At 42.0% G+C, this 25,569-nt stretch overlaps 2 protein-coding genes across 6 annotated transcripts in view; one reads left to right on the top strand and one right to left on the bottom strand.

Annotated features, from left to right (window-relative positions):
* The window catches only part of ZZZ3 (zinc finger ZZ-type containing 3), a 136,583-nt gene extending 130,242 nt beyond the window's left edge, over nucleotides 1–6,341 (top strand). For all 4 annotated transcript variants that reach the window (XM_047794360.1, XM_047794357.1, XM_047794359.1 and 1 more), the window contains 3 exons: nucleotides 750–884; nucleotides 4,686–4,786; nucleotides 5,056–6,341. In XM_047794360.1, the coding sequence (XP_047650316.1) occupies nucleotides 750–884; nucleotides 4,686–4,786; nucleotides 5,056–5,200 (381 nt within the window). In that variant the 3' untranslated portion in view covers nucleotides 5,201–6,341. The remainder of the gene's footprint in view (nucleotides 1–749; nucleotides 885–4,685; nucleotides 4,787–5,055) is intronic.
* Nucleotides 6,342–10,719: 4,378 nt separating this feature from the next.
* AK5 (adenylate kinase 5) overlaps nucleotides 10,720–25,569 on the bottom strand; it is a 288,498-nt gene continuing 273,648 nt past the window's right edge. For both annotated transcript variants that reach the window (XM_047794362.1, XM_047794361.1), the window contains exon 14: nucleotides 10,720–12,041. In XM_047794362.1, the coding sequence (XP_047650318.1) occupies nucleotides 11,973–12,041 (69 nt within the window). In that variant the 3' untranslated portion in view covers nucleotides 10,720–11,972. The remainder of the gene's footprint in view (nucleotides 12,042–25,569) is intronic.

The raw sequence follows: 25,569 nt of genomic DNA on the forward strand, positions 1-25,569 counted from the left end.
CACTCAGATTTAGGCCTTGGGCTGCTGAGTGTATTAGGAGTTAAATAGACAAATCTGGATTCAAATCACTTCACTCTACAACTAATTAACTTTGTAACCTTGAGTAAAAGTTATAATTTCTATAAACATCAGTTTCCTTGATATAAAATAAGCATAGTAGTTAATAATACTAACATGGGGAGCAAGAGGAATGGGAGGTACAGGGATTGTTGGGTCCACGATTGAGAGTTGATGGAACATGGGGTCAATTAATTGTGGATGCTGTTAGGAGGGTTGTGGAAATTAGTGACCTTGGGATCATTTGTGAGGGAACAAAGGAAAAAAATGGATCCTGCACAGCAGAACACAAATAATTTGGGAGAATAGGATAAATATCTGTTAGACTGGAGAAGAAGAGCTTCCTATACACCAGGAAGAAGTAGAATATAGGGAGTCTTTCAAGTATCCATGAGCTTTTTGGGGTGGGATTGAATCTGCTTTAGTGTATGACAGAGGCGGGAATTGTGCCTTTTTTTCCCCCTGGTCCTTTCATTATGAATTCACCTTCTATAGTTCAGTATTCCTGTTGCATTAGGAAGCCCTCCAGAAGTATTAGTCTAAAATATTGCAGCTAGCAGTGCTGATTTTCTGTGAGCCCTAAAAGGTGTGGTATCTTAAAGGTGAAAAATATCTTGTCAATAGAAAAATGTTCTGTATCAGTTCATTTAAATTATCAAAGGAGCATTTTTGTTTTGTGTTCTTTTCAACAGGATGAAGAAAGTATTCCTATCATGTATAGGAATTTACCTGAATATAAGGAACTTCTACAGTTTAAAAAGTTGAAGAAACAGAAACTTCAGCAAATGCAAGCTGAAAGTGGATTTGTGCAACATGTGGGCTTCAAGGTAAGTTCTACTTCATTTATCTATTCGTTTAATCTTTGAAAGCATGATAAGAGATATTTAAGGTGATTTTCAGAGCTTTAAACTCCACAACTTTTAAGCACACAGGTAAAAGTAAGTTTAGCTCTTGTCCTGTTCATTTATACGAAGTAGTGTGCCATAGTTACTGGTGTAAAGAAGCTTTTATGATTCAGTAGAGAGAAGAAAATATACAGATATACTTTGAGGTAAAATATGAGATGAGAATTTATTGAGATACAACAAATAAAAATTGTATGTATTTAATGTGTACAAAAACTTAAGGTATAAGAAAAATTCACCTCGTGTGGTTATCTTTTTTCTTTTGAGGTGAGAACATTTAATGTCTGTTCTCTTAGCAAATTTCTTTTTTCTTTTTCTTTTTCTTTTTTCTTTTTATGGCCATGCCCTCAGCATCCGGAAGTTCTTAAGCCAGGGATCGAACCTGTGCCATAGCAGTGACACCATTGGATCCTTAACCTGCTAGACCACCAGGGAACTTCCACGTACCACATCTTTATCCATTTCTCTGTTGTTGGACATTTAGGTTGTTTCCATGTCTTGGATGTCATGGGTTTATTTCTGGGCTTTCTATCTTGTTCCATTGATCTATATTTCTGCTTTTGTACCAGTACCATACTATTTTGATGCTTTTAGCTTTAGTATAGTCTGAAGTCAGGGAGGCTGAGTCCTCCCGCTCCACTTTTCTTTCTTAGGATTGGTTTGCTATTTGGTTATTTATGTTTCCATACAATTTTGTTTTTTCTGTCTTTCTTTCCCTTTTTTTTTTTTTGTCTTTGTCCTTGTCCTTGTCCTTTTAGGGCTGCATTCATCGTATAAGGAGGTTCCCAGGCTAGGGGTCTAATCAGAGCTACAGCTGCCAGCCACAGCCACAGCAAAACCAGATCTGAGCCGTGTCTGTGACCTGTCACTACTGCTCATGGCAATGCCAGATCCTTAACCCACAGAGTGGGGCCAGGGATTGAACCCACAACCTCAAGGTTCCTAGTTGGATTCATTTCCACTGTGCCATGGTGGGAACTCCTCCATACAAATTTATGTCTTTTTTTTTTTCTTCCATACAAATTTAAAAATTTTTTGTTCTAGTTCTGTGAAAAATGCCATTGGTACTTTGGTAGGGATCATGTAGAATCTGTAGATGGCCTAGGGTAGTGTCGTCATTTTGACAACATTGTGTGTTCCAGTCCAAAAACATGTTTCTGTTGTCTTTAATTTCTTTTATCACTGCCTCATAGTTCTCAGAATACAGGTCTTTTTTCTTCCTTAGTAGATCCCATTTGTCTTTATCTATTCATCCATTGACCTATTTTGTTGTTGCTTTTGTTCATGGATCAGAAATTTCTTTTCCCCTTTCAGATTAAGTTATCTCTGCTGTTTTTCTTTTCTTTTTCTTTCTTCTTTTCTCTCTCTTTTTTTTTTTTTTTTTTTTGAGAGGCTAGTAGAAACACATTTATTCATTGCACAAAATTTCAAAATACCCATTATGTTCCAGGCATTTTGCTAAGTGCTAGGGATTCAGCCGTAACAAGATGGGCTCACTTCCTTCCCTTATTTGTTTTCATTTTGTAAGTAATTTAGAGAAGTTAGGTAAGTGAAGTGGTCGAGTATGACTAGAGTACATACTGGAGAGTAGTGAAAGACTATTTAGTTGCCTTGGGAATTTTCTAAGGAGTTTAACTTCTCCTAAAATATTGGGGAACCATTGAAGGTAAAGAGTAACATGAAATTTGCATTCTAGAAAGGTTGTTCTAACTTCTTGAACTATATAACCCTTAGGAAGGCAGTGGGTTTAGAGTGGATAACTCTAAATCTCTGGCTACTGTATTATTGATTCTTTAATAATTCTTATTTATTGGAGTTCCCCTCGTGGCCTAGTGGTTAACGAATCCGACTAGGAACCATGAGGTTGCGGGTTTGGTCCCTGCCCTTGCTCAGTGGGTTAATGATCCGGCGTTGCCGTGAGCTGTGGTGTAGGTTGCACACGTGGCTTGGATCCTGCGTTGCTGTGGCTCTGGCGTAGGCCGGTGGCTATGGCTCCGATTGGACCCCTAGCCTGGGAACCTCCATATGCCATGGGAGTGGCCCAAGAAATGGCAAAAAGACAAAAAAAAAAAAACCACCTTATTTATTTATTTATTTATTCTTGTCTTTTGTCTTTTTAGGGCCGTACCTGCAACATATTTAGGTTCCCAGACTAGGGGTCCAATTGGAGCTGTAGCTGCTGGCCTACACCATGGCCACGGCAACATAGGATCCTAGCCGCATCTGCAACCTTCACCACAGCTCACGGCAACACCAGATCCTTAACCCACTGAGTGAGGAGGACAGGGTTCGAACCCACGTCCTCACGGATGCTAGTCGGGTTCGTTAACCACTGAGCCACAATGGGAACTCCTATTTCTGTTTTTTATGTAATTGATTTTTTTTTTTTTTGTCTTTTTAGGGCTGCACCCACAGCATATAGAGGTTCCCAGGGTAGGGGTCGAATTAGAGCTGTAGCCACCAGCCTACTCCACAGCCACAGCAACATGGAGTCCAGGCCGCATCTGCAACCTACACAACAGCTCATGGCAATGCTAGGTCCTTAACCAACTGAGTGAGGCCAGGGATCAAACCCATGTTCTCATGGATACTGATAGGGTTTGTTAACCACTGAGTCACAACAGAAACTCCCTGTTTTCTATGTAATTGAAAAAAAATTCAGTGGACGGGGGAAATCACTCTGGTCTTAGTATGGGGCATGGATGGAAAGAAAGCAAGGCTGGAGACAGGGAGACTGGTTAGAGATCCTCTGGGTTAATTTAGACAAAAGAGCACCTTAGGCATTAGAATTGACCATGCTTGGTGGCATTGGAGGAAGTAAAGTTGAGACCATGAACTACAAATTTATACATAAAAATACCGATAAACTGAAATTTAAAATTCTTTTACCTCTGATCCTTTAGAGTCACCATTACCCAGACTATAGTAAATGATATTTTCCCTTGATCTTTCAGTACCCAGCTTCTTCATTTCAAGATTTTCCTAAATGACATCTCTTTCTTTTCAAGGGGAAACTCACTTCTAATTTTGTCGAAAGACCCAGTTTTGGCTTGTTTGCCAGTCTGTCAGCCACTCTGGTTGGCCTGATGATCAAAGAAAGTAGAAATGGTATTTACTTTGATTTCTAAGAATACTCTGAGGGCCACCACAATGCCACAACACTGAGAAAAAGCTAAAGCTGCCTTTTCTTCATGGTGGGCATTGGTTTCAAGGCCTCACAAAATAATTCAGAAGGACGAAAGTTCAGAGAGGATTTTTGGTTCACTTGGGTTTATGTTAGCCATGGTAGCCTGTTTTAGCCTGTTAGAGTTCTCTCACATATTTGGATAGTTTCAACTACCTTATTAAGTCAGTGGTTCTCAGTCACAGTGATCTTCCACTGGTCCAAGGTGCCTTTCAAGTCAATAGCTACGAATAATCAAATGCCAAGTTTGCAGATGATTTACATAAGATATTTTAAAAATATAGCATATCGAAGATTATACTTCCTGATGTTCTACTTACCCATCGTACATCGTGTTGTAGCTCAATCTTGAATGGATAGTTTGAGCTCGTTTGCTAGAATCTGTATCTAACTTATAACTATCTTGGTGTTATACCACTGTCTAGTGCATGAGGAGAGAGGAGAGTGTGTCCATGTGCATATTATGTGTTGTCCAACAGGAAAAAGGAAAATTTGGGAACAATGTAGCTTAATACTTTTTCTCTCTGCGTCTTTAATAGTGTGATAACTGTGGCATAGAACCTATCCAGGGTGTTCGGTGGCACTGCCAGGATTGTCCTCCAGAAATGTCTTTGGATTTCTGTGATTCTTGTTCAGACTGGTAAGTGTATCCTTCTAAGTCTTAAATTTTGACAGAAGCTTCTCATCTTCTAGTGAATTTGATTTCTAAACTACTTAGAATATCACGTTTAGTGGATTAAACTTTGCTATTCTAGACGGTTAAGAAATTTTCCTTAATCATATGATGTCTCAAGTAACTTTCCATTAGAGATTAATGGATTTAAATAGGTAGAGCCATACGGAAGTTTTATAATATCTAGACCAAAATACATCCCGTGCCAGTTAATGATGTGTTTGTTTTCTTTGCAGCCTTCATGAAACAGATATTCACAAGGAAGATCACCAACTAGAACCTGTTTATAGGTCAGAGACATTCTTAGACAGAGACTACTGTGTGTCCCAGGGCACCAGTTATAATTATCTTGACCCAAACTACTTTCCAGCAAACAGATGACATGGAAGAGAACATCACATACTAGTCCTCTTCAACACATAGCAATGGTATCATTGTGAATTACGTGCAGTTTGGAAAGATTCTCTGCTTTCCCTGAAATGACACTCACAGCATGACAGCTTCCTGAGTGTTCTCGTCAAGTCCAGCTCCGCACCGTTGTGGCTCTAGATCACTGTTCAGCAGCTGAACATTCCTGGTGAGCAAAGGGTTTCCCTGGTGAATTTCTCACCACTACCTTAAAGCCTTTTAGGTGGTGATCTTAAATGGGTGAGATGGAAACGAGAGCACACATAAAAGAGAGAGTAAATTCCAAAGGTTTGCGAGAACTTGGTCATAAATATGCTAACGAGAAGACAAAGTATTTATATTAAAACAGTTTAGTAGCTTTCAGTTTTGTGAAAATAGTTTTCAGCACAGAAACTGACTTCTTTAGACAAAGTTTTAACCAATGATGGTGTTTGCTTCTAGGATATATACACTTTAAAAGAACTCACTGTCCCAGTGGTGGCCACTGATGGCCTTTAGTAAATTGGAGCTGCTTAACCATATTGATGTCTAATTTCTTTTAACCACAATGAACTATCCTTATTACCAACAGCGAAGCACTACAGGAGGCAACTGTGGCATTGCTTCCTTAACCAGCTCATGGTGTGTGAATGTTATAAAATTGTCACTCAGATATATTTTTTAAATGTAATGTTATATAAGATGATCATGTGATGTGTACAAACTATGGTGAAAAGTGCCAGTGGTAGTAACTGTGTAAAGTCTGATTCACAACATTAATTCCTTTAAAATACACAGCCTTCTGCCTCTGTATTTGGAGTTGTCAGTGCAACTCATTGAAGAAAACTGCCTAAAATAAAATCATATATATGGTAATAATTTCCCTCTTTTGTAGTCTGCACAAGATCCATAAAAGATTGTATTTTTATTACTATTTAAACAAGTGATTAAATTTAGTCTGTGCAGTGAGCAAGAGTTCACATGCATTCTTTTATACTGCTGGATTTTGTTGTGCATCATTTAAAACATTTTGTATGTTTCTTCTTATCTGTGTATACAGTATGTTCTTGAATAATGTTCATTTGTCAGGAGAACTGTGAGAAATAAACTATGTGGATACTGTCTGTTTATATTATAGAATGCTTGTTGTGACTTCCTTTGGTCAAATTTTGGATTTTTTTTTTTTAACTAGTATGGAAACAAAAAAAAAATTGTTGGTTTTTTTTTTTTTTTTTTAAACGTATCTTTTAAAAGGAGTAAGGACTATGTGGTGGAAAAGAGGAGAAGCTCTGTAAAAGATGATATCAAGTTTTCACTCAGTGTGTATGTGCTGAAACACTAAATTAAAGTAGGTTATAAAAAAGAACACATACCGTGGTTGAAGAAAAAGGGAATATTTAATGTCCAGATGTGAAAACTAAGGTTGAAAAATTTTACTCATTCTTTTTAATGGAAATAAGTCCCCCATGTATTTAACCTAAATACATGGTTTTTGAAAATCACTAATTATTAACTATTGGAAAAGGCAATATTAGCATTCTAAGATCGGCTAAGTAGTATACTGATCCAATTTTTGGAGCCTCCTGTTTTTTCCAATTTTAAATCAAGGGAACAGTATTTACCAATCCTCTTCAATACATTGTAGGGTACTGAAAGCTTACCCTGAATTTTTTAACTGAGAAAAGTAATATAATTTTAACTATAGAAATATGAGAATTTTAAAGTAATATATAAAGAATACTGATGATTTTCATAAAATATATCATATCAGAAAGAAAAGAAAATGGATTTAAGCTGGAAAACTCAACCTGGAATTATTAGTTGAGGAAAGATGGGGGGGGGGAACCATTAGTATTCTGGGAATTTGGCTATTAAATGTCAAGTGACTATGCCAGACGATCTACCTTCGACTTGTAATAAGACAGTAGCACGTAATGGTAATTTCTGTAACTACCATGTTTGCATGGAAGTAATACTAGTCAGTTTTGGAGAACCATTCAGATCCATTCAAAAATTCCATAAAGTATGCAGTATGCTTTGAAAGAGTGATAGAATTCTATATATGTATACAGAATAGACAAAATATATCCACTTAAAAATTTTTTTTAAATGGCTGCACCTGTGGCATATGGGGGTTCCGGGGCCAGGGATTGAATCTGAGCCAAGCTGTGACCTATGCCGCAGCTGCGGCAACACCAGATCCTATAATCCACTGCACTGGGCCAGGGATCGATCAAACCTGTACCTCCACAGTGACCCATGGCCCTGCAGTCGGATTCTTAACCCACTCTGCCACAGCAGGAACTCCTAAATGTATTTTTTTTTTTAAAGGCAAAGATTTTGAGAATTTTGAGTGGCAAAGAAAATTACTTTCTGCTTAAGCAAAGATGTATTTATTTGGTGTTTTTCAGCTCCAACCAAATAGTCCTCATGGCTTGAAAGGAATAGAGTAGCGGTCGTGTGTGTTGTTTTACTTTGAGGACTGCAGGAATGAGCAAGGCTGTCATTCACAAGTAGGCCTTCTATCTCTTGCATAGGTGTTTTGGCTGTAAACGACAACGTAGACGTACCTGTTAAAGCATCACCTATTTAGCAGTACTCAGTAGGTCACTTGTATTTCCTGAAATATTATGCTCAAGTTATTTGCTAAGAACTGAAGAAACTTTTAATGACACCTAACGCCACTGCTTTAAGGTTTAGGCAGAGGGGTTTTGGTTGGTGTGATATGCACTAAGAATAATAGCAAACACAGGTAGAGTGCTTGCTGTGTGCCGAGTCAGCACAGAGTAATGAATTTAATTCTACAACCTTTGGAGGCAGGTTCATTTATCTGTTTTCATTTGAGGAAATCTAGCCAGAGAAGTGAAAGTAACTTGCCCAAGGTCATAGACTTAGTAAAGTGGCACTGCTCGGATTTTAACCTAGACAGATTCCTCCAGAGTCAGCGTCTGCCTCACGTCCCTGTTTCCCGAGCAAGACTATTCCCTTCGTGTCAGGGGTCACCGAGGTGGTGGAGGTGTGCGGGGAGTTTTCTGTCTTTTTTCTGCTGTGGTATGCATCCTAGAGTACAAACCTGAACACATGTCTGTGTTCATAGCTCAGAAGAGAAAAGCATACCTGTGGATGGGGAACAAGCAATGGTCTGCCCTATGAATTGGAAAAACACACATAATTTCCATATTCTAATTCAGTGACAAAATATGAGGCTTTAGGCACAGCTGGGACTAAAGGCCTCAGGTGGGATTTGTTTCCATGCATGTTTGGTGCCTCTCACTTAACCTAATATGGTATGCCTTGTCTGTTTGTCTCTGCTTTTCCCTTTGAATTACATTGTAGAACACAACAACTTACAGAGGTATGAAGAACTTTTTTTTTTTTTTTTTAATGAAATGGAAAAAAATAGTATATGACAGGTAGTAAGGATAAATACTTCTTGCAAAATTTCTTTTTTACAAATTCAAGCGTGGCATGCTATATATAAACTGTATTTCTTACTGTGGATAACAAACCTTGAAGGCCATTGTTTTAGGTGCACTGGATGGAATTGAGTCTCCAGATAACAAGTAGATTTTTCCACAAGATACTTGAAGTATTGTGTCCTTAGTCTGGAAAGGGTTTGTTTTCATTTTCTATCTTGATGAAAAATGTGCTGTGTATATGATCCCAGAAAAACAAAAAAACTTTCCCTCCACAGTTCAAGTAGCTGATTAAATAGATTTTTTGTGTGGTGTCCCATTTAGCTCCATGAGGGCAGAGTCCATCATGTCTTTTATCCCTAAGAATCTTAGTAGATTCTCAATAAATATTGATTGGTAGTAGGACCAACGTTTTGGTGAATTCCATTTTTTTCTCCAGGAAGTTAGAGAAACCTGAGTGTGTCTGTGGTCTGGGACCCTCAGGAGATTTCTTTTACGGGGCTCTGGGAGGAGGAGGAAGGATTATATCCTTTCTCAACTGGAGGATGTGGTTCAAACCGAGGTGGCTGAGATTCTGGTTCTCTCTGGGACCCCAGTTAGGCCCTGTATCCTGATTCTCTGTCCTATTTTTAGAGTGATGTAATGGAAAGTCATATGGAAATTCAGGCTCCTGGTCTCTTTTGAGACCCTCAGCAAGTGTTGACGAAGAACCACCTTTCATTGAGCACTAGGAACTAGTAAATGATTTACATGTATTATTAACCTGTTTAACATCACAATACCTCTGAGGTTACTTACTATTGTGACCACTGTACAGAGGAGAAAATGAGGGTTCAGAGGATTTAAATGTTAGCTCTCCATGATGACTGCTATTTGTGGGACCGAGGCTACAGAGCCTTGCCCTCTGAAGTTTACAGTCTAATGCTGAAGGCCTGCAGTAAACAATTAAAAATACCATGTAATTTAAGGCTGATGCTGTGAAGAGAAATAATGCTTGAAGGAAAACAGTGGAAGAATTGGGACCAGTCTGCCATTTTAGGGGGAATAATCAAAGAACATCTCAATCAGGGCAGATTTGAACAGAAACTTAAATGGAGTGAGGGAATTAGCCTTGTGGATAATTGGGAGGAAGCGGCAGAACGATAGCAAAGGCAGGGCCCTGATGCAGTAGAGAGTTGAGCTTGTTCAGGCAACATTAAGAGGGCCCATGCAGCTTGGACCAAACGAGCAAGAGGAGAGTGGTAGTTGCTGGGGTGAGAAGAGGGTCCAGGGGTCAGATCAGGTGAGGCCTTGAATGTAGGTCATCATAAAAGAGTCTGGATTGTGATCTGATGTTTTCTACATACAGACAAGATCTGTCCTGCTTTCAGATCCTGTGGCTTTAGTGATACCACGTCAAGCCATTCAAATCAGGAAGCCTGTTGCAGGGGTTCTGTAGAAGACTTGATTTGCACATTTAGATACTCTTTGGGGTGAAGCCATTTACGCCTGCTGATTTTTTTTTTCAAGAGGGCAGCTCACTGCAGCTGTAAGAGCCATGGCCAGGCCCCTCTGCTGCCCTGCTGTCTGTCAAAGCTGTGGTGGGCATGGACTGTGTTTGCCAGTATGTGGTATGTGTTTAAAAGAATGTTAATCCCTACAAAGAGTCATTTTGTGTTTTCTGGCACACCTGATAATTTTCATCGTATAACTCTCTTTTTCTAATTTGCTCAAATACTCCCTGTGCACCCCTGTAGAGAGTATGACAACTCAGAGTGGTAATAAAGTATTGATAACTGTGTGAGTTGTAGGAACATGCCCCTTTTAATAGAGGTGCAGTTGTAACCAAAGAAATTCAATTTCTCCTTTAGCAAACACTGACATTTCTGTTTAAGAATGACTGCTAGAGTAAAAGGCAATATAAAAATTACCATGTATCATGAATACACTGAGCGTTCTCTTTGTAATTGCTCAAAACTGATCTGTGGCCAAAATTAAAACCATATGAGTATATCATAAATCTTAAATATGACTGTGTTTGCTTCTAATTCTGTTTGGAATAAGGCTTCAAATGCTTTCCAGAATGATGTGAGTAAAAAATAAATAGAAAAAGAGTTATTCTGTGTTCCAGTTATTTTATTTGTGCATATCCATTTCAAGAAAAAAAAAAGATTTTAAAAATACAATTCTGTCCCAGAAATGGATCCTTATCCGCACAACCACTGAAAGACAAAAAAAAAAAAAAAGAAATCATGCAAACAGAAACAATGGTCTTTTGTAGTGACTGAAGGGAAGATGCAGTTACTCCAGTAGAATATATAAGAAGCTCTCATATGGCTACTGATGTCACAAAAGTGAACCCAAACTTCACTGGCCTGACTTAAGGAAACACAGTTTTATATATGGGTATGACAAGGTTTGCAAACCCCTAGAAAACGCCTGTATGAAACAAATAGAGCATTGGGGTCTGTTACACATCATGTATGACATGCCCCTTCCACCTGTATCAGTTTTGTTACTTTGTTGCTTGGTAACTAAATAGTTGATCATTTAAAACAAAAGCCATAAGTTGACAGTAGTCCAGTGAAGGCAGTACCAAATCACCTCATGCTTCTAACGTACGTTTGGTCACTGGTATTCTATTAATTCCCAAAATGCACCACCAAGTATTGGAAGAGACTAAGTTTGGCAACTTATCCAATTTGTTCTCTTAGCCAATGTAACCATGTTCCAAATAGCCAATTTCATAGACATGGGTAGAGAAATGATACTTGGTGACTAGTCTAGATTTTGCTGTCTTGGAAAAGCTATACGATTTCACATTTTAAAAATGTGGCACATTTTCGGATTTACTCAAATTTCCTATGAACAATTGGTGCTGTCTTGTCAGCTGAATCTCTCTGGATGAAACTTGAGGAAACAGCTTCCAGAGGAAGATGCCCAAGCCTGCCCCTCGTGTTAAGGGCTTTAATCAGGTAACAGCATATAGATCTTGAGGAGAGGAGGGAGGATGTGATAGAGTGTTAGGGATGCTGTTTGAGGAGAGTAGAACCAAATGATCAGACTCTAGCAAGTCCTGAAGGCACCACTGACACAAATGGGCATCGCACTGCTGTTCACATTACTAGGAAATGAAGAAGTGTGCGTGCTGTAAGTGCAGGCAGCTCTGACTAGGGAAGAAAAGGTTGGATGATACCAAATACACCATGCATGATTTCCAGACACCTCTCAGGTCAAGCTGGGAAGCAGACAGCAATGGAGCTGGGGAGGGGGACACACAAAAGGTTTAGATCAGAACTTATTGTGTTAAGGGATGAATCTTTTAATATTTTTCTGTCTCTGCCTTCTTTAATATACATGCATTTTTGCCTTCAGAAAATAGAGTCAATAGCTGAGCAGAGCTGAAGAAAAACTTCTTCTGGCGTCCCCTCCGCATTTATCTATGTTTAAAAGAAAAAGAGAAAAAAAATTAAAATATTTGTAAATAAGACCCTTTTTTTGTAATAAAAAAGATAACCTGCTTATAAGCTGCTGTGCAAGATTTTTAAAACAAGACTCCAAAACCACAGAGAAAAGAGTAGTTGTTTAAAACCTAGGTGCTTAATTAAAAAAAGGTAACACCTGGAGTTCCCATCGTGGCACAGTGGTTAACGAATCCGACTAGGAACCATGAGATTGCGGGTTCGATCCCTGACCTTGCTCAGTGGGTTAAGGTTGCAGATGCAGCTTGGATCCTGCATTGCTGTGGCTCTGGCTCTGGCTGGCAGCTACAGCTCTGATTAGACCCCTAGCCTGGGAACCTCCATATGCCGCAGGAGTGGCCCTAGAAAAGGCAAAAAGACAAAAAAAAAAAAAAAAGATTACACTCCTATTAGAATGGCCAAAAATCTAAAATACATTATCAAATGTTGGTGAGGAGCGAAAGGAACTCTCATTCTTGGCTGATGGGAATGAATACAAAATGGTACAGCTCCTTTGGATATCAGGTTGGTGGTTTCTCACAGACGAAACATTCTTAGCATGTGATCCGGGAATTTGTGTTCCTTGGTATTTACTTGTGGAATAGAAAACTTATGTCCATACAAAAACCTGCACGGGTGTTTATAGGAACTTGATTCATGATTGTCGAAACTTGAAAACAACCAAGATGTCCATCAGGTGGGTGGAAAAATAAACCGACACATGCAAGCAATGGAATATGTTATTTAGTGCTCAAGCGAAATGAACTATCAAGCCATGAAAAGACATGGAGGAAGCTTTAGTGCATATCGCTAAATGAAAGAAGCCCATCTCAAGAGGTTACATACAACACGACATGATGGAAAAATGGCAAATTATGGACACAGTAAAAGCAATAGTTGTGGGCAGAGAGGAATGACTAGGTGGAACACAGGAATTTTATGCTGGTGAAACTATTCTGTGTGATGCTCTAATGGTGAACATGTATGGGTATACATTTGTCAAAACCCATACAACATGGAGTTCCCCAAGTGGCTCAGCGGAAACGAAATCTGACTGCTATCCATGAGGACCCAGGTTCGATCTCTGGCCTCACCCCGTGGGTTAAGGATCCAGCATTGCCATGAGCTGTGGTGTACGTTGCAGTCATGGCTTGGATCCTGCGTTGCTGTGGCTGTGGCATAAGACAGCATCTGCAGTTCTGATTTGATCCCTAGCCTGGGAACTTCCATATGCCATGGATGTGGCCCTAAAAAAAAAAAAAAAGAAAAACATGCCACACCAATAGTGAACCTTAATGTAAGCTATGGAATTTGGGTGGTAGTGATGTGTTGATGCAGGTTTGCTGATTGTAATAAATGAATGTACTACTCTCAGAAAGGATGTTGAATGGGGGGAGGTTTGGAGACAGGGGCATATGAGGACTCTGTATGCTCAATTTTGTTTTTATTTTTTTAATTTTATTTTTGTTTATTTTTTGTCTTTTTAGGGCCACACCTGGGGCACAAGGAGGTTCGTTCCCAGGCTAGGGGTCTAATTGGAGCTGCAGCCACAGCAACACCGGCTCCTTGACCCACCGAGCAAGGCCAGGGCTCAAACCTGCGACCTCATGGATACTATCAGATTCGTTTCCGCTGAGCCACAGTGGGAACTCCTGTCTGCTCAATTTTGCTGTGAACCTAAAACTGCCCTGAAAATTAAAGTCTATTTAAAATAACAACAAAAACTAGGTGCCCTATTGAGATAAAGCATTGTTAAGAGTCACAGACTGAGTTAGTGAAAGTGAGACTTCCGTGGGTGTTCTGGCATGTTTGAAGCAGGTTGGGAATAGGGCAGAGGTTAGGGCATGAGAGAGACTGGTGTGGAGAAGAGAGCAAAAGCTGGGACTTCAACTTGCAGGTGTGCTAAGGGTTAAGGGCAGAGTCCTTTTGGAGACTGCTGATACGCCAGCACATAGAGCCATCAACAGAGAAAGGAGGAGGGGACTGCTTTCCTGTGCATGAAGGCACTATGGTACGACCCGTCCTCAAATTTTCCTAATGTGCCAACCACTGAGATTTGTCCCAGCACGCGTGCAGCATCCACAAAAGTAGAGGCCTGATGATCCAAGTGAAACTCTTCCAAGGATTGGGGTAGTGAGATTGCTAAAACGCAGTTTTCCAGGCTTCATCGCCAGAGCTTTTCATTTGGTGAGTTTGGGCTAGGCCTTCTAATCTGTGTATTTAACAAGTTCCACAGATGATTTTGATGTGGGTCATCTCAGACCACACTTTGAGAAACACTTAAATGATTTCTTCAACTCCTGGCTGCCTTCTTTGGGCAAACTAGTTTTGATTTCACAACCCCTGGGATTCCAGAGGTAGAATGAATCCTCAAAATGAGAAAAAAAAAAAAAAAAGACATTTAAATATCCTGGAAAATAGATACAACAATTTTTGTTTAATCACTGTTTGTAATAGTCTCAAACTGGAAAAACTGGTTGCCATTCACTGTAATGTCCAACTTCTCCCTTCACCAGGTATAACCCATCGCCATCCCAAGTATGAACATGTCCAGCTCAGGGGCGGGCTTTGTGGGTTAAGGTCAAAATCGAGCATCTGTACCCTCAGTGCTCGGCTTTAGACAGGTGAGCCAAGAAAGCAGCAGTTGAATCCTCCTGTTCTCATTCCTTCTTCCATGTCCTCACAGAACCAGGACAGATACAGTAGGGTCAGAAATACACTCTTTTTTGGCGGAGGGGGGGCACACCCATGCCATATGGAAGTTCCCAGGCTAGGGGTCAAATCGGAGCTACAGCTGCCAACCTACACCACAGCCGCAGCAACTTGGGATCTGAGCTGTGTCTGCAGCCTACACCACAGCTCACAGCAATGCCAGATCCTTAACCCACGGGGCAAGGCCAGGATGGAACCCGCATTCTCATGGATACTAGTCGGGTTTATTTCCACTGAGTTCCAACAGGAACTCCCAGAAACACACTCTTGGAGCACATGTTCTTTTCTTTTTTGGCTGTGCCTTTGGCATGCAGAAGTTCCTGGGCCAGGGATCAAACCCGAGCCACAGCATCAACCTGAGCCACCAGGTCCTTAACTGCTAGACCACCAGGGAACTCCTTGGAGCCTATTGTCTCACCCTCAATCTGGAATTTATGGAAAGATATGGGATTCTCTCTTGTAAAAGCTGGGCAACTTGGTTTCAGAAACAAGGGCTAATGGGCACAAGCATGTGAAGAGAAACCCCCAATGTTTGCTGACAGCAGGACTAGAAGGTGGGAATCTCTCTGGGATCCTGTCAATCAAGCCAAGGCTGATGTTTTGGGTGAAAACAGGGAGCTGGGTGAGTCATACCCTGGAGTTTTAGCTGGACCAGTTCCTGCTTCTATTTCCATCCCAAACCTCTTTCTTCATTGTGGCTTAAAGCCAGGGCTTGATATATTTAATTAAATAAAAGAAAGCTTCTCATTGCCACCCAGAGCTGTGGTGTGTGTCTCCGTGGAGCCCAAGGACGTGAGGAGATTTAAAGACAAAATCAGATAATCAGGCTTTCTAGATGGAAAAAGCAGCCTTTGACTTGGGTGAGTGGGAAATCTATGAAGCTAATCCGGGACCCTAATTTTTATTTTAGGTCCTAGAAGCAAAATTCTGAAAATAAAATTCTAGAGGAGTGAGGCAACATATTTTTTCTTATAGAAGCTGTGTGTGTGTGTGTGTGTGTGTGTGTGTAAAGGTATGCATTGGATTTTTTTCCCTTTTATTAAAGTATAGTTGATTTACAATGTTGTGCCAATTTCTGCTGTAGAGCAAAGTGACCCAGTGACATACATATATAAGAAAGGGAATGTATATATACATTCTCTTTCTTTTTTTACCTTTTGTGTGTGTGTGTGTGTGTGTGTGTGTGTGTGTGTGTGTTTTCTAGGGCTCCACCCGAGGCATATGGAAGTTCCCAGGCGAGGGGTCTAATCGGAGCTGTAGCTGCCAACCTACGCCAGAGCCACAGCAACGAGGGATCCGAGCCACGTCTGCAACCTAGGCCACAGCTCAGGACAACGCCGGATTCTTAACCCACTGAGCAAGGCCAGGGATTGAACCCGCAACCTCATGGTTCCTAGTCGGATTCATTAACCACTGCACTGAGCCACGACAGGAATTCCTACATTCTCTTTCTTATGTTATCTTCCAACATGGTCTATCCCAAGAGACCACATATTGTCCCCTGTGCCACACATGGAAATTGGATTTCTGTCCATGGGACTGGGTTTCTGTACCTGGACTGAATTTTTATGGAGCAAAAGAGAGCCTGACTAAACTGAGTGGGACCAAAGCCTTCAGTCTCCTCTCCAAATTTCTCCTTCATTCCTCCAGAGAGACCTGGATATTTCCTGAATCTCATCTAATTCCCACACAGAGAAGGTTTTAACAAGCAGCTTTTATGTTTTCCTATATAACGGCGTAACTCAAAGTAAATGGAAAAGAACCAACTTCCTAAGTGCTTTCTAAGCCGTAGGAACTGTTCCTGGTGCTTCCAGCTTTAGCAAATTTAAACCAGCTCACCAGATGTTTAGTCCTCAGGGGGACAGATCGGAATCCTGTGTGAGTAGCATGCTGCCCATTCTGCGTGACGACGACCCTCTTAACAGTTGTGTGAATTTGAAAATAAGGTGTCCTCTCACGTCTGATAAATTTTTACCCCATAATCAATGCTGAAAATATTCATTTTTCAGCAATGCCCTCTTCCCATGCAGCGTAAAAGCAAGCTTCACGATCTTTTCCCAAAGGCTCTCCAAGTCTGAACCAGCAAAGTCAGATGTATGAGGTTCTAATATATTTAATTGAATTGAAAACCAGGGAAGTGGATTTGCTTCTAACCTGAAGAACTAATTCTTTTGGTCTCAGACTTGATCTCCTGCAGTAAGTGAGATCCTGATCAATTTACAAAATATATATTTTTTAAGTCAAAAAACTAAAGGCAGGCCAACAGGAAATATGATTAAATTTTGTAGGTGTCACCTGATTCTTGAAGGAAAAGTACAGCATCGAGAGATAAAATTTCTGTCCAGCCGTCAGCGGAACATAGGCTAAATTAGGAAAGTAGTTACACCGCCTTGGGAATTGCACGTTTTGTCTACTCTTGCTCTCTAATTCTATGAATTTATGAACCATAAAACAGTTGGCTGATCCAAGCGCTGTCCAGATCCAGTGTTTTTCCTGAATTTTCCCACACTGTCTAAAACATGGCTTGAGTTTCGTTTTTCATGGTATTGGCGCCACGGGGCTCCTGGGACAAGCCCCAGCTGCCACAGAGTGGTTTACGATGATGGTGGGGGGCCACCTTCTTCCTCTTCTAATCCTGTCCTCTGTAAATCAGATGGAGCCACACCACAGGGATCAGAGGAGAGTGGCCAGAGGAGAGTGAGGTGCTCAGCCTCGGCCAAGCCCTTCCCCCTGTGCAGCCCTGGGCACGTCTGTGGGCAATCGTCCGATCCTCTGAGGCTAGGGTCACGTATAAGGCTGCCCCCCTGGGGAGCCGTCCACTTCATCCGTGCGGTCAGGCCGCAAAATCCTCCTCACTCTCAAGGCCTTGAAAGAAGGAGGGCTGTGTACATCTTTACTTTGGAGCGCTGTAAGGACACGCTTTAGCAAAAATATAAGGATGATTCATAATCTGCATGTCAATGGCTGCTCTGTACATAGGGCTTCCCAGTGTACCGGCAATTTGTCCTTTTAAAATGTGACATGGGGGAGTTCCCGTCGTGGCGCAGTGGTTAACGAATCCGACTAGGAACCATGAGGTTGCGGGTTCGGTCCCTGCCCTTGCTCAGTGGGTTAACGATCCGGCGTTGCCGTGAGCTGTGGTGTAGGTTGCAGACGCGGCTCGGATCGTGCGTTGCTGTGGCTCTGGCTTAGGCCGGTGGCTACAGCTCCGATTAGACCCCTAGCCTGGGAACTAAGGACAAAAAAAAATGTGACATGGGACGTTCCTGCCGTGGCAGAGCGGAAATGAATCCGACTAGGAACTGTGAGGTTTCGGGTTCGATTTCCTGGCCTTGCTCAGTGGGTTAAAGATCCGGTGTTGCTGTGAGCTGTGGTGCAGGTTACAGGCATGGCTCGGATCTGGTGTTGCTGTGGCTGTGGTGTAGGCTGGCGGCTGTAGCTCCAATTAGACCCCTAGCCTGGGAACCTCCATATGCTGCAGGTTCAGCCCTAAAAAAAAAAAGCAAAAAAAAAAGTGACATGGTACCCTCTTTCCTTCTTTCTCTTTCTCCCAATTCGGTCTGAAATTTAAATTTGACAAACATCTTTTTTATAGACACACACAAAAAACTATCCTTTCTAAAAGTAACTTTTCTATTCCTTTTTTTTTGGTCCCATCCATGGCATGTAGAAGTTCCTGGGCCAGGGATCGAACCTGAGCCACAGCAGTGACAACACCAGTTCCTTAACTGCTAGGTCATCGGGGAACTCCTAAAAATGACCTTTTTAAAACAGATCTGATCAGTCACGTCCCTGCTTGAAATTACTCTATGGTTCCCTTCATTACTTGTAGCACTTAATTAAAACTTTCTAAAATAGTCTAGAACTGTCCAGGATACAGTAAACACTAATGATAGGTGGTTTCTCAATACTTGAAATGTGGCTAGCACAAATTAGGGATTAAGTTTTTAATACTCTAATTAAAATTAACTTACATTTTAACACTAATATTTGACTCAGCTACTGGAAAATTAAAAAATATATTTAGACAGCTTGGGGATTTGAAATCTACCTTTACCACTGTCAGCTTTATGAAATACAAGCACAAATCTAGTATTTCTGATGAAAATTTAGCATCTGAATTGAGATATGCTTGAGTACCAGATTTTTTTTTCTCTTTCTTTTTTTTTTTTTCCCTTTTTACTGCTGCAGCATATGGAAGTTCCCAGGCTAGGGGTCTAATCGGAGCTGCAGCTGCTGGTTTACGCCACAGCCACAGCAATATGGATCTGAGCTGTGTCTGTGACCACAGCTCTCTGCAACACCGGATCCCTAACCTGCTGAGCAAGGCCAGGGATTGAACCCATATCCTCATGGATACCAGTCGAATTCTTAACCAGCTGAGCTACAATGGGAACTCTTTGAGTACCAGATTTTGAAGACACATAAAAAAAAAAAAAAGAATATAAAACTATCTCATTAATAATTTTTTAGGAGTTCCTGTCATGGCTCAGCAGAAATGAATCTGACTAGCATCCATGAGGACCCAGGTTTGATCTCTGGCCTCAGTCAGTGGGTTAAGGATCCATTGTTGCCAGTGAGCTGTGGTGCAGGCCAGCAGCTACAGCTCCAATTTGACCCCTAACCTCAGAACCTACATATGCCTCGGGTGTGGCCCTAAGAAGCAAAAATAAATAAATAAATAAATAATGTTTTACATTGATTTTATGTTAAAATGATAATACTTAGGTTACATTAGGTTAAATAAATTATATTTTTAAATTAATATTGCTTGCTGCCTTTTACTTTTTGTTGTTGTTAATGTGACTGCTAGGAAATTTTAAATTACCTGTGTGGTCCAGAATATATCTCTATTGGACAATATATCTCTATTTTTGGGTTTTTGTATTTTTTTTTGTTTTTTTTTTGTTTTTTTTTTTTTGCTTTTTAGGGCTGCACCCATAGCATATAGAAGTTCCCAGGCTAGGGATGGAGTCAGAGCTATAGCTGCCTGCCTACACCACAGCCACAGCAACACGGGATCTGAGCCGCATCTGTGACCTACACCACCGCTCAGGGCAACGCTGGATCCCTGCCCCACTGAGCAAGGCCAGGGATCGAACCTGCATCCTCATGGATACTAGTCAGATTTGTTTCTGCTGTGCCACAGTGGTAACTCCCTATTGGACAATGTTGATCCAGAACCTGTGTTGCCTGAAGGAGGAATGAAGCCTCCACCTTGCTTTTCAGTCAGATACTAGTAGCTTTAATCTATCTATGCACCCTAGATCTTGTGCTAACACTACTGGGCTCTTTCTCGTCTCAGAGCCTCTGTCCCCTCCCTTCCAACTGACACGAACTTCTACTCATACCAGATCAAATGTCTTTTTTTTTTTTTTGTCTTTTGTCTTCTAGAACTGCACCCTCGGCATATGGAGGTTCCCAGGCTAGCGGTCCAATCGCAGCCATAGCTGCCGGCCTACACCACAGCCACAGCAATGAGGGATCTGAGCCGTGTCTTCGACCTACACCACAGCTCATGGCAACACCAGATCCTTAAACCACTGAGCAAGGCCAAGGATTGAACCTTCATCCTCATGAATACTAGTCAGGTTCATTAACCACAGAGCTACGACAGGAACTCCAAATGGCTTCTTTCTGAAGCTGTTACCTACGTCTCTAGGCCCAAGCTCTATGCTGCCAAAGATCCAGAATATTCCGTCAATCCAATGACTACATCCTGCAACCTCGCTGAGGGTGCAGAGTTTCATGGGTCTCTTTCCCTTTCTGAATACCCACAACTAAGTGACCAGCCTTTGGACATTGAAGATGCCCCATAGATGTCTGCAGACCAGTGTCAAGGACCTTAGATGGAATTCTGTGCCTGTAGAACCCATGGTGGTGGCTTCTGGAGAGGCTGCGAGTTAAAGTGGAGCCCACGAAAGGGACAGCTCTGAGCTGGGCAGAAGCCAAACCCTCCCTGTGAGGACAGCAACCACAGAGAGAGACAATAAAACTGTGTTCAGAAGATAACAAAGGTCTGGCTTTCTCTTTTGCCTGCTGTCCTGGTGGTGGGGGGTGGGGGGTACCAGCCAGCAGTGACCACAACTCATTTCAGCAGGACCACAGGGGTGCAAAGAAATATGACACCGAATCCAAAGCTCTTTGCAGGAATCTAGGAAGATTCAGGAAGGGCTGAGGCGAGCGATGGAGAGGAGACAGATTTCAAGCAGAGTCATGAAGGAGTTTCTTCAAGTTCTTAGAGACAGATGGGAGATTTATGCCTCATTTGTCAAGCAAGAGGACAGCACCTCAGGCCTTCTCCGAGTCACTCTCTTCCTTCATGCACCTTTCCTTTCTCCTGGGAGCAGGAGGGGGGGATGGAGGGTGGTTTCCAAATCCAGGTAGCACTCAGCCAGGGTGGGGCCGGACTGAACTGGGGAAACTTCAGGACCTGAGAAGTAATTCAGCTGAGGTGGGGCATTGATCAAAGAGGCCAGGCATCCAGGAACCAGAAAAACCCCAAGCTTTTCTGTATTTCAAAGATCTCTTCTCAGGGCCACATGGAGAGAATGGGAAGTGGAAATGAATGGGTTAAAAACAAAACAAAAGCAAAAACCCTCTGGAGTTTCTGTTGTGGCTCAGCCGCTTCAGAACCTGACACATGATCCATGAGGATGTGGGTTGGATCCCTGGCCTTGCTCAGCAACTGGCATGGCTGCAAGTTGTGGAGTAGGTCACAGAGGCGGCTTGGATCCTGCACTGCTGTGGCTGTGGCAGAAGCTGGCAGCTGTAGCTCTGATTTGATCCCTAGCCTGAGAACTTCCATATGCTACAGGTGAGGCCCTGAAAATGAAACAAAGACAAAACCCTCTGCTTAGGCCTTGAATAGACATTTTCCCCAAAAAGACATACAGATGGCCAACAGACACATGAAAAGATGCTCAGTATCACTAATCCTCAGGGAAATGCAAATCAAAGCCACAATGAGGATATCATCCTCACACCCATCAGAACAGCTATTACCTAAAAGACAAAAAATAGCAAATGTTGGTGAGGATGTAGAGAAAAAGGAACCCTGGTACACGTGTTGGTGGGAATGTAAATTGGTGCAGCCACAATGGAAAACAGTATGGAGGTTCCTCAGAAAACTAAAAATAGAACTACTACTTGATCCAGAAATCCCACTTGGGTATTTATCTGAAGAAAACAAAAACACTGATTCGAAATCACATAGGTACCATTATTCACAGTAGCCAAGATATGGAAGCAACTTAAGTGTCCATCAACAGATGAATGGGTAAAAGAAGATGTGGTATATATACACAATGGAATATTACTCAGCCACAAAAAGTAAAATCTTGCCATTTGTGACAACATAGATGGATTTAGAGGATATTATGCTAAGAGAAATAAGTCAACGACAAATACTGCATGACCTCACTTACATGTGGAATCTAAAAAACAAAACAAACAGGAGTTCCCATCGTGGCGAAGCGGAAACAAATCCAATTAGGAACCATGAGGTTGCAGGTTCAATCCCTGGCCTTGCTCACTGCGTTAAGGATCCGGCATTGCCGTGAGCTGTGGTGTAGGTCACAGACACGGCTCGGATCTGGTGTTGCTGTGGCTCTGGCGTAGGCCGGCGGCTATAGCTCTGATTAGACCCCTAGCCTGGGAACCTCTATGTGCCTTGGGTGTGGTCCTCAAAAAAACAACAACAATAAAAAGACCAAAAAAAACCCCCCAAAACCTCAAGTACTGAGAATTTACGGTATGAAAGTAATTTGGGGTTTTCCTTTCCTTCTGTTAAGACTCCAATCTTAGTAATCCAGTTGCTTAAAGGCTACCAAATGGATTTTGCATCCAAGGGGTAAAATTTGATCCATTCGTGCCTTCTGCTTCCACTCCTTTCATGGTAGTTTCAGCAACTGCATTTCTCATTCTTTACCCCTCAGTTCGCAGGAAGTCTCCTGCCAGGTTGGATGACTACCCAGAACAATAAACGGATACCGCTGTATTTCAGGACTTACTAAAAATGGCCAAACTATTTATGAAGTTGGGACACTGCAACAGCAGAACTGCTGAACGAATAACTTATTTTCTCCTTTATAAAAGCTGAGTTGCCAAGGAACTGGATTTCCTGCATCTGTTAAACGCCTATTTAATGAGTCATTGGCCTCTCTTATTTTTTAAATTGATTAGGACTAAAAAAACAACCCAGGGATAGATGTCATCTGTTATCAGGATTGCTTCTTCTATGGCCTGGGGGTGTTTCTGGACTTAGGATGCCATGAGCAAAAAGTATATTAAAAAATGAAGAAAAAAAATGTAAGAAAAGATATTAAAATGTTCATTAGTGGTTATCTTTCGATTGAAGAATTTAGGATCATTTTTATCTTTATACTCTTAAATTTTCTTTCTTTTTTAAAAGTTGTTGTTGCTTTTAATCTTTAGCAAAAGGAGAGATTTTAAATGTCACTTTATATGATTCTGATAATGCCACTTGAGGAAGCTATTTCTGGGGCTTCTTCTGGTTCACAATAAGATCTTCTCTTTTGGGAACTCCTTGCTTCTCCCCCAGTTTCCAGGGAAGAATCCCAGGCAACCAACCATGACACTGTATTTTTATCAATCAGATCTTTTTTTTTTTTCTTTTTTTCTTTTAGGGCCACACCCGAGGCATATGGAAGTTCCCAGGCTAGCGATCAAACTGGAGCTGCAGCTGCCAGCCTCCAGCAGACATGGCAGGATTCTTAACCCCCTGAGTGAGACCAGGGATTGAACCAGCATCCTCATAGATACTAGTCTGGTTCACTTCTGCTGAGCCACAGCGGGAGCTCCTATCAGTCAGATGTTAATTTAAATGCTACTGTCTCAGAGACTTTCCAAACACCCACCCAAAATATCCATCCCCAACCCTCTCTCTGTTTTGTTTTATTCATAGAGATGATTCTATGAGCCAATTATATTTTCTTATTTACTGCTCCTCTCTTTGCGGTGAGGGACTTTGTCTTGTTTACTGCTTTGTTTCCAGCACCAGGAATCTGACACGTGGTACACACTCGATAATACAGCCACAGAACAAAGGAAAGAATTCCACGTGGCCCCATCTGCCTGGCCATAGCTGAGAGCACCAGGTCCAGAGAAAAGCAAAACCAAATCAGAAGATTTCTCTCTAGAATTTGAAACTCTGGTGGTAACATGTGAATGTGGAAGCTGCAGAGTGGCCATATTCCAGCTTGTGGGCCAGAGAAAGGGAAACATCAGGATGCGAGAAGGAGGGGGAGACAGGTGTGAGCAGCAGAGAGGAGCCTGACCTCACAGGCTTCTTGGACCTGCTACGTTTCAGCCTTGGTTTGTATAAACTTAAGGTTAAGTTCTGTGTTCAGCTTAGGCCAGTTGGAGTTGGTGCCTGTTACCAACAACCTCATAAATTACCTACAGTCACCATCATGCTTTAAAGAGTCACGGGAGGTTTTCCTGTTGTGGCTCAGTGGTAACGAACCTGACTAGTATCCTTGAGGACATGGGTTCAATCCCTGGCCTCGCTCAGTGGGTTAAGGATCTGGGGTTGCTGTGAGCTGTGGCGTAGGTCAAAGACACGACACGGCTCAGATCTGGCGTTGTGGCTGTGATGTAGGCTGGCAGCTGTAGCTCTGATTCGACCCCTAGCCTGGGAACCTCCGTAAGCCGAGGGTGCAGCCCTAAAAAGACCAAAATATAAATAAGTTGAAAAAAAAAAAAGCAGGTGGTAGAAGTCCATGCTCTCTACTCTGCTGGGTCCTCAGGATTTGGTTCCTGGAATACCACCCAGCCTGATCTTTTTGGGATCTGTTCTTCATAAGGCTGACAGGGTGAGCTTTCTTTCTGTTTTTTTTTTTTTTTTTTTGGCTTTAGTCTTTTTAGGGCTGCACCCATGGCATATGGAAGTTCCCAGGCTACGGGTTGAATCGGAGCTGTAGCTGCTGGCCTGCACCACAGCCACAGCAACGTGAGATCCAAGCTGAATCTGCGACCTATACCACAGCAACACCAGATCCTTAACCCACTGATCGAGGGCAGGGATCGAACCTGCAATCTCATGGTTCCTAGTCGGCTTCGTTTCCACTGCACTCCGAGGGGAACTCCAGCTTTCTAAATGAAAACGCTGACAGGTCCCTTCAGTAGTTCCCATCATTCTCAGGACAATTACTGCTCCTCTTGGTCTGGTTTTCTCTTGCCTTTCCTTCCCCACCTCCTGTCCCTTCCTTGGGACCTTGTCACAGCCGAGGCTCCTCTGTGTGAAGTGCTCGGCTCCTTCCATGGCACCCCTGCTTCGGGCTTGGTGCAATTCTCCTCTGGCGACCTTCCTTCCGGCTTCCTCGAGACCAGGTTTAAGGGCCCTCAGAACTCGTTCCGTGTTCACTTTGACCCCGTGTTGTGATCCCAGGCTTGTTTTTCTCCCCTACCAAGCCCGAGGCTCCAGGCAATGGACTGGCACAGAGGAGGTGTCTGATACGTGTTTCCTAAATGGGTGAGTGAATGGGGACTGGGTAGCTTTTCCAAATTCATGAACTTAACCGCGACAGCAGGATTCTTGTTCACGATCATTAAGCTGACACCACCGATTTCCTCCCTGTTTCACCTCATCTGCTGTCCTGGCCTCAAATGTGGCTTCTCCCAGGAACACTAGTTATTGCAAGAAACTGGAGGAAGGCAGCCAAGTGTCAATTACGAACTATGCAAAAACCTAGAATTTCAAAGTTGGGTTTATTTTATTTTTCCAAGTTGAATTTAGACCTAGACTAGACCTCTTGGATCCTCCTGTTCAGCT

The sequence above is a fragment of the Phacochoerus africanus genome, chromosome 8 (genome assembly GCF_016906955.1).
Source record: "Phacochoerus africanus isolate WHEZ1 chromosome 8, ROS_Pafr_v1, whole genome shotgun sequence".
NCBI lineage: Eukaryota > Metazoa > Chordata > Mammalia > Artiodactyla > Suidae > Phacochoerus > Phacochoerus africanus.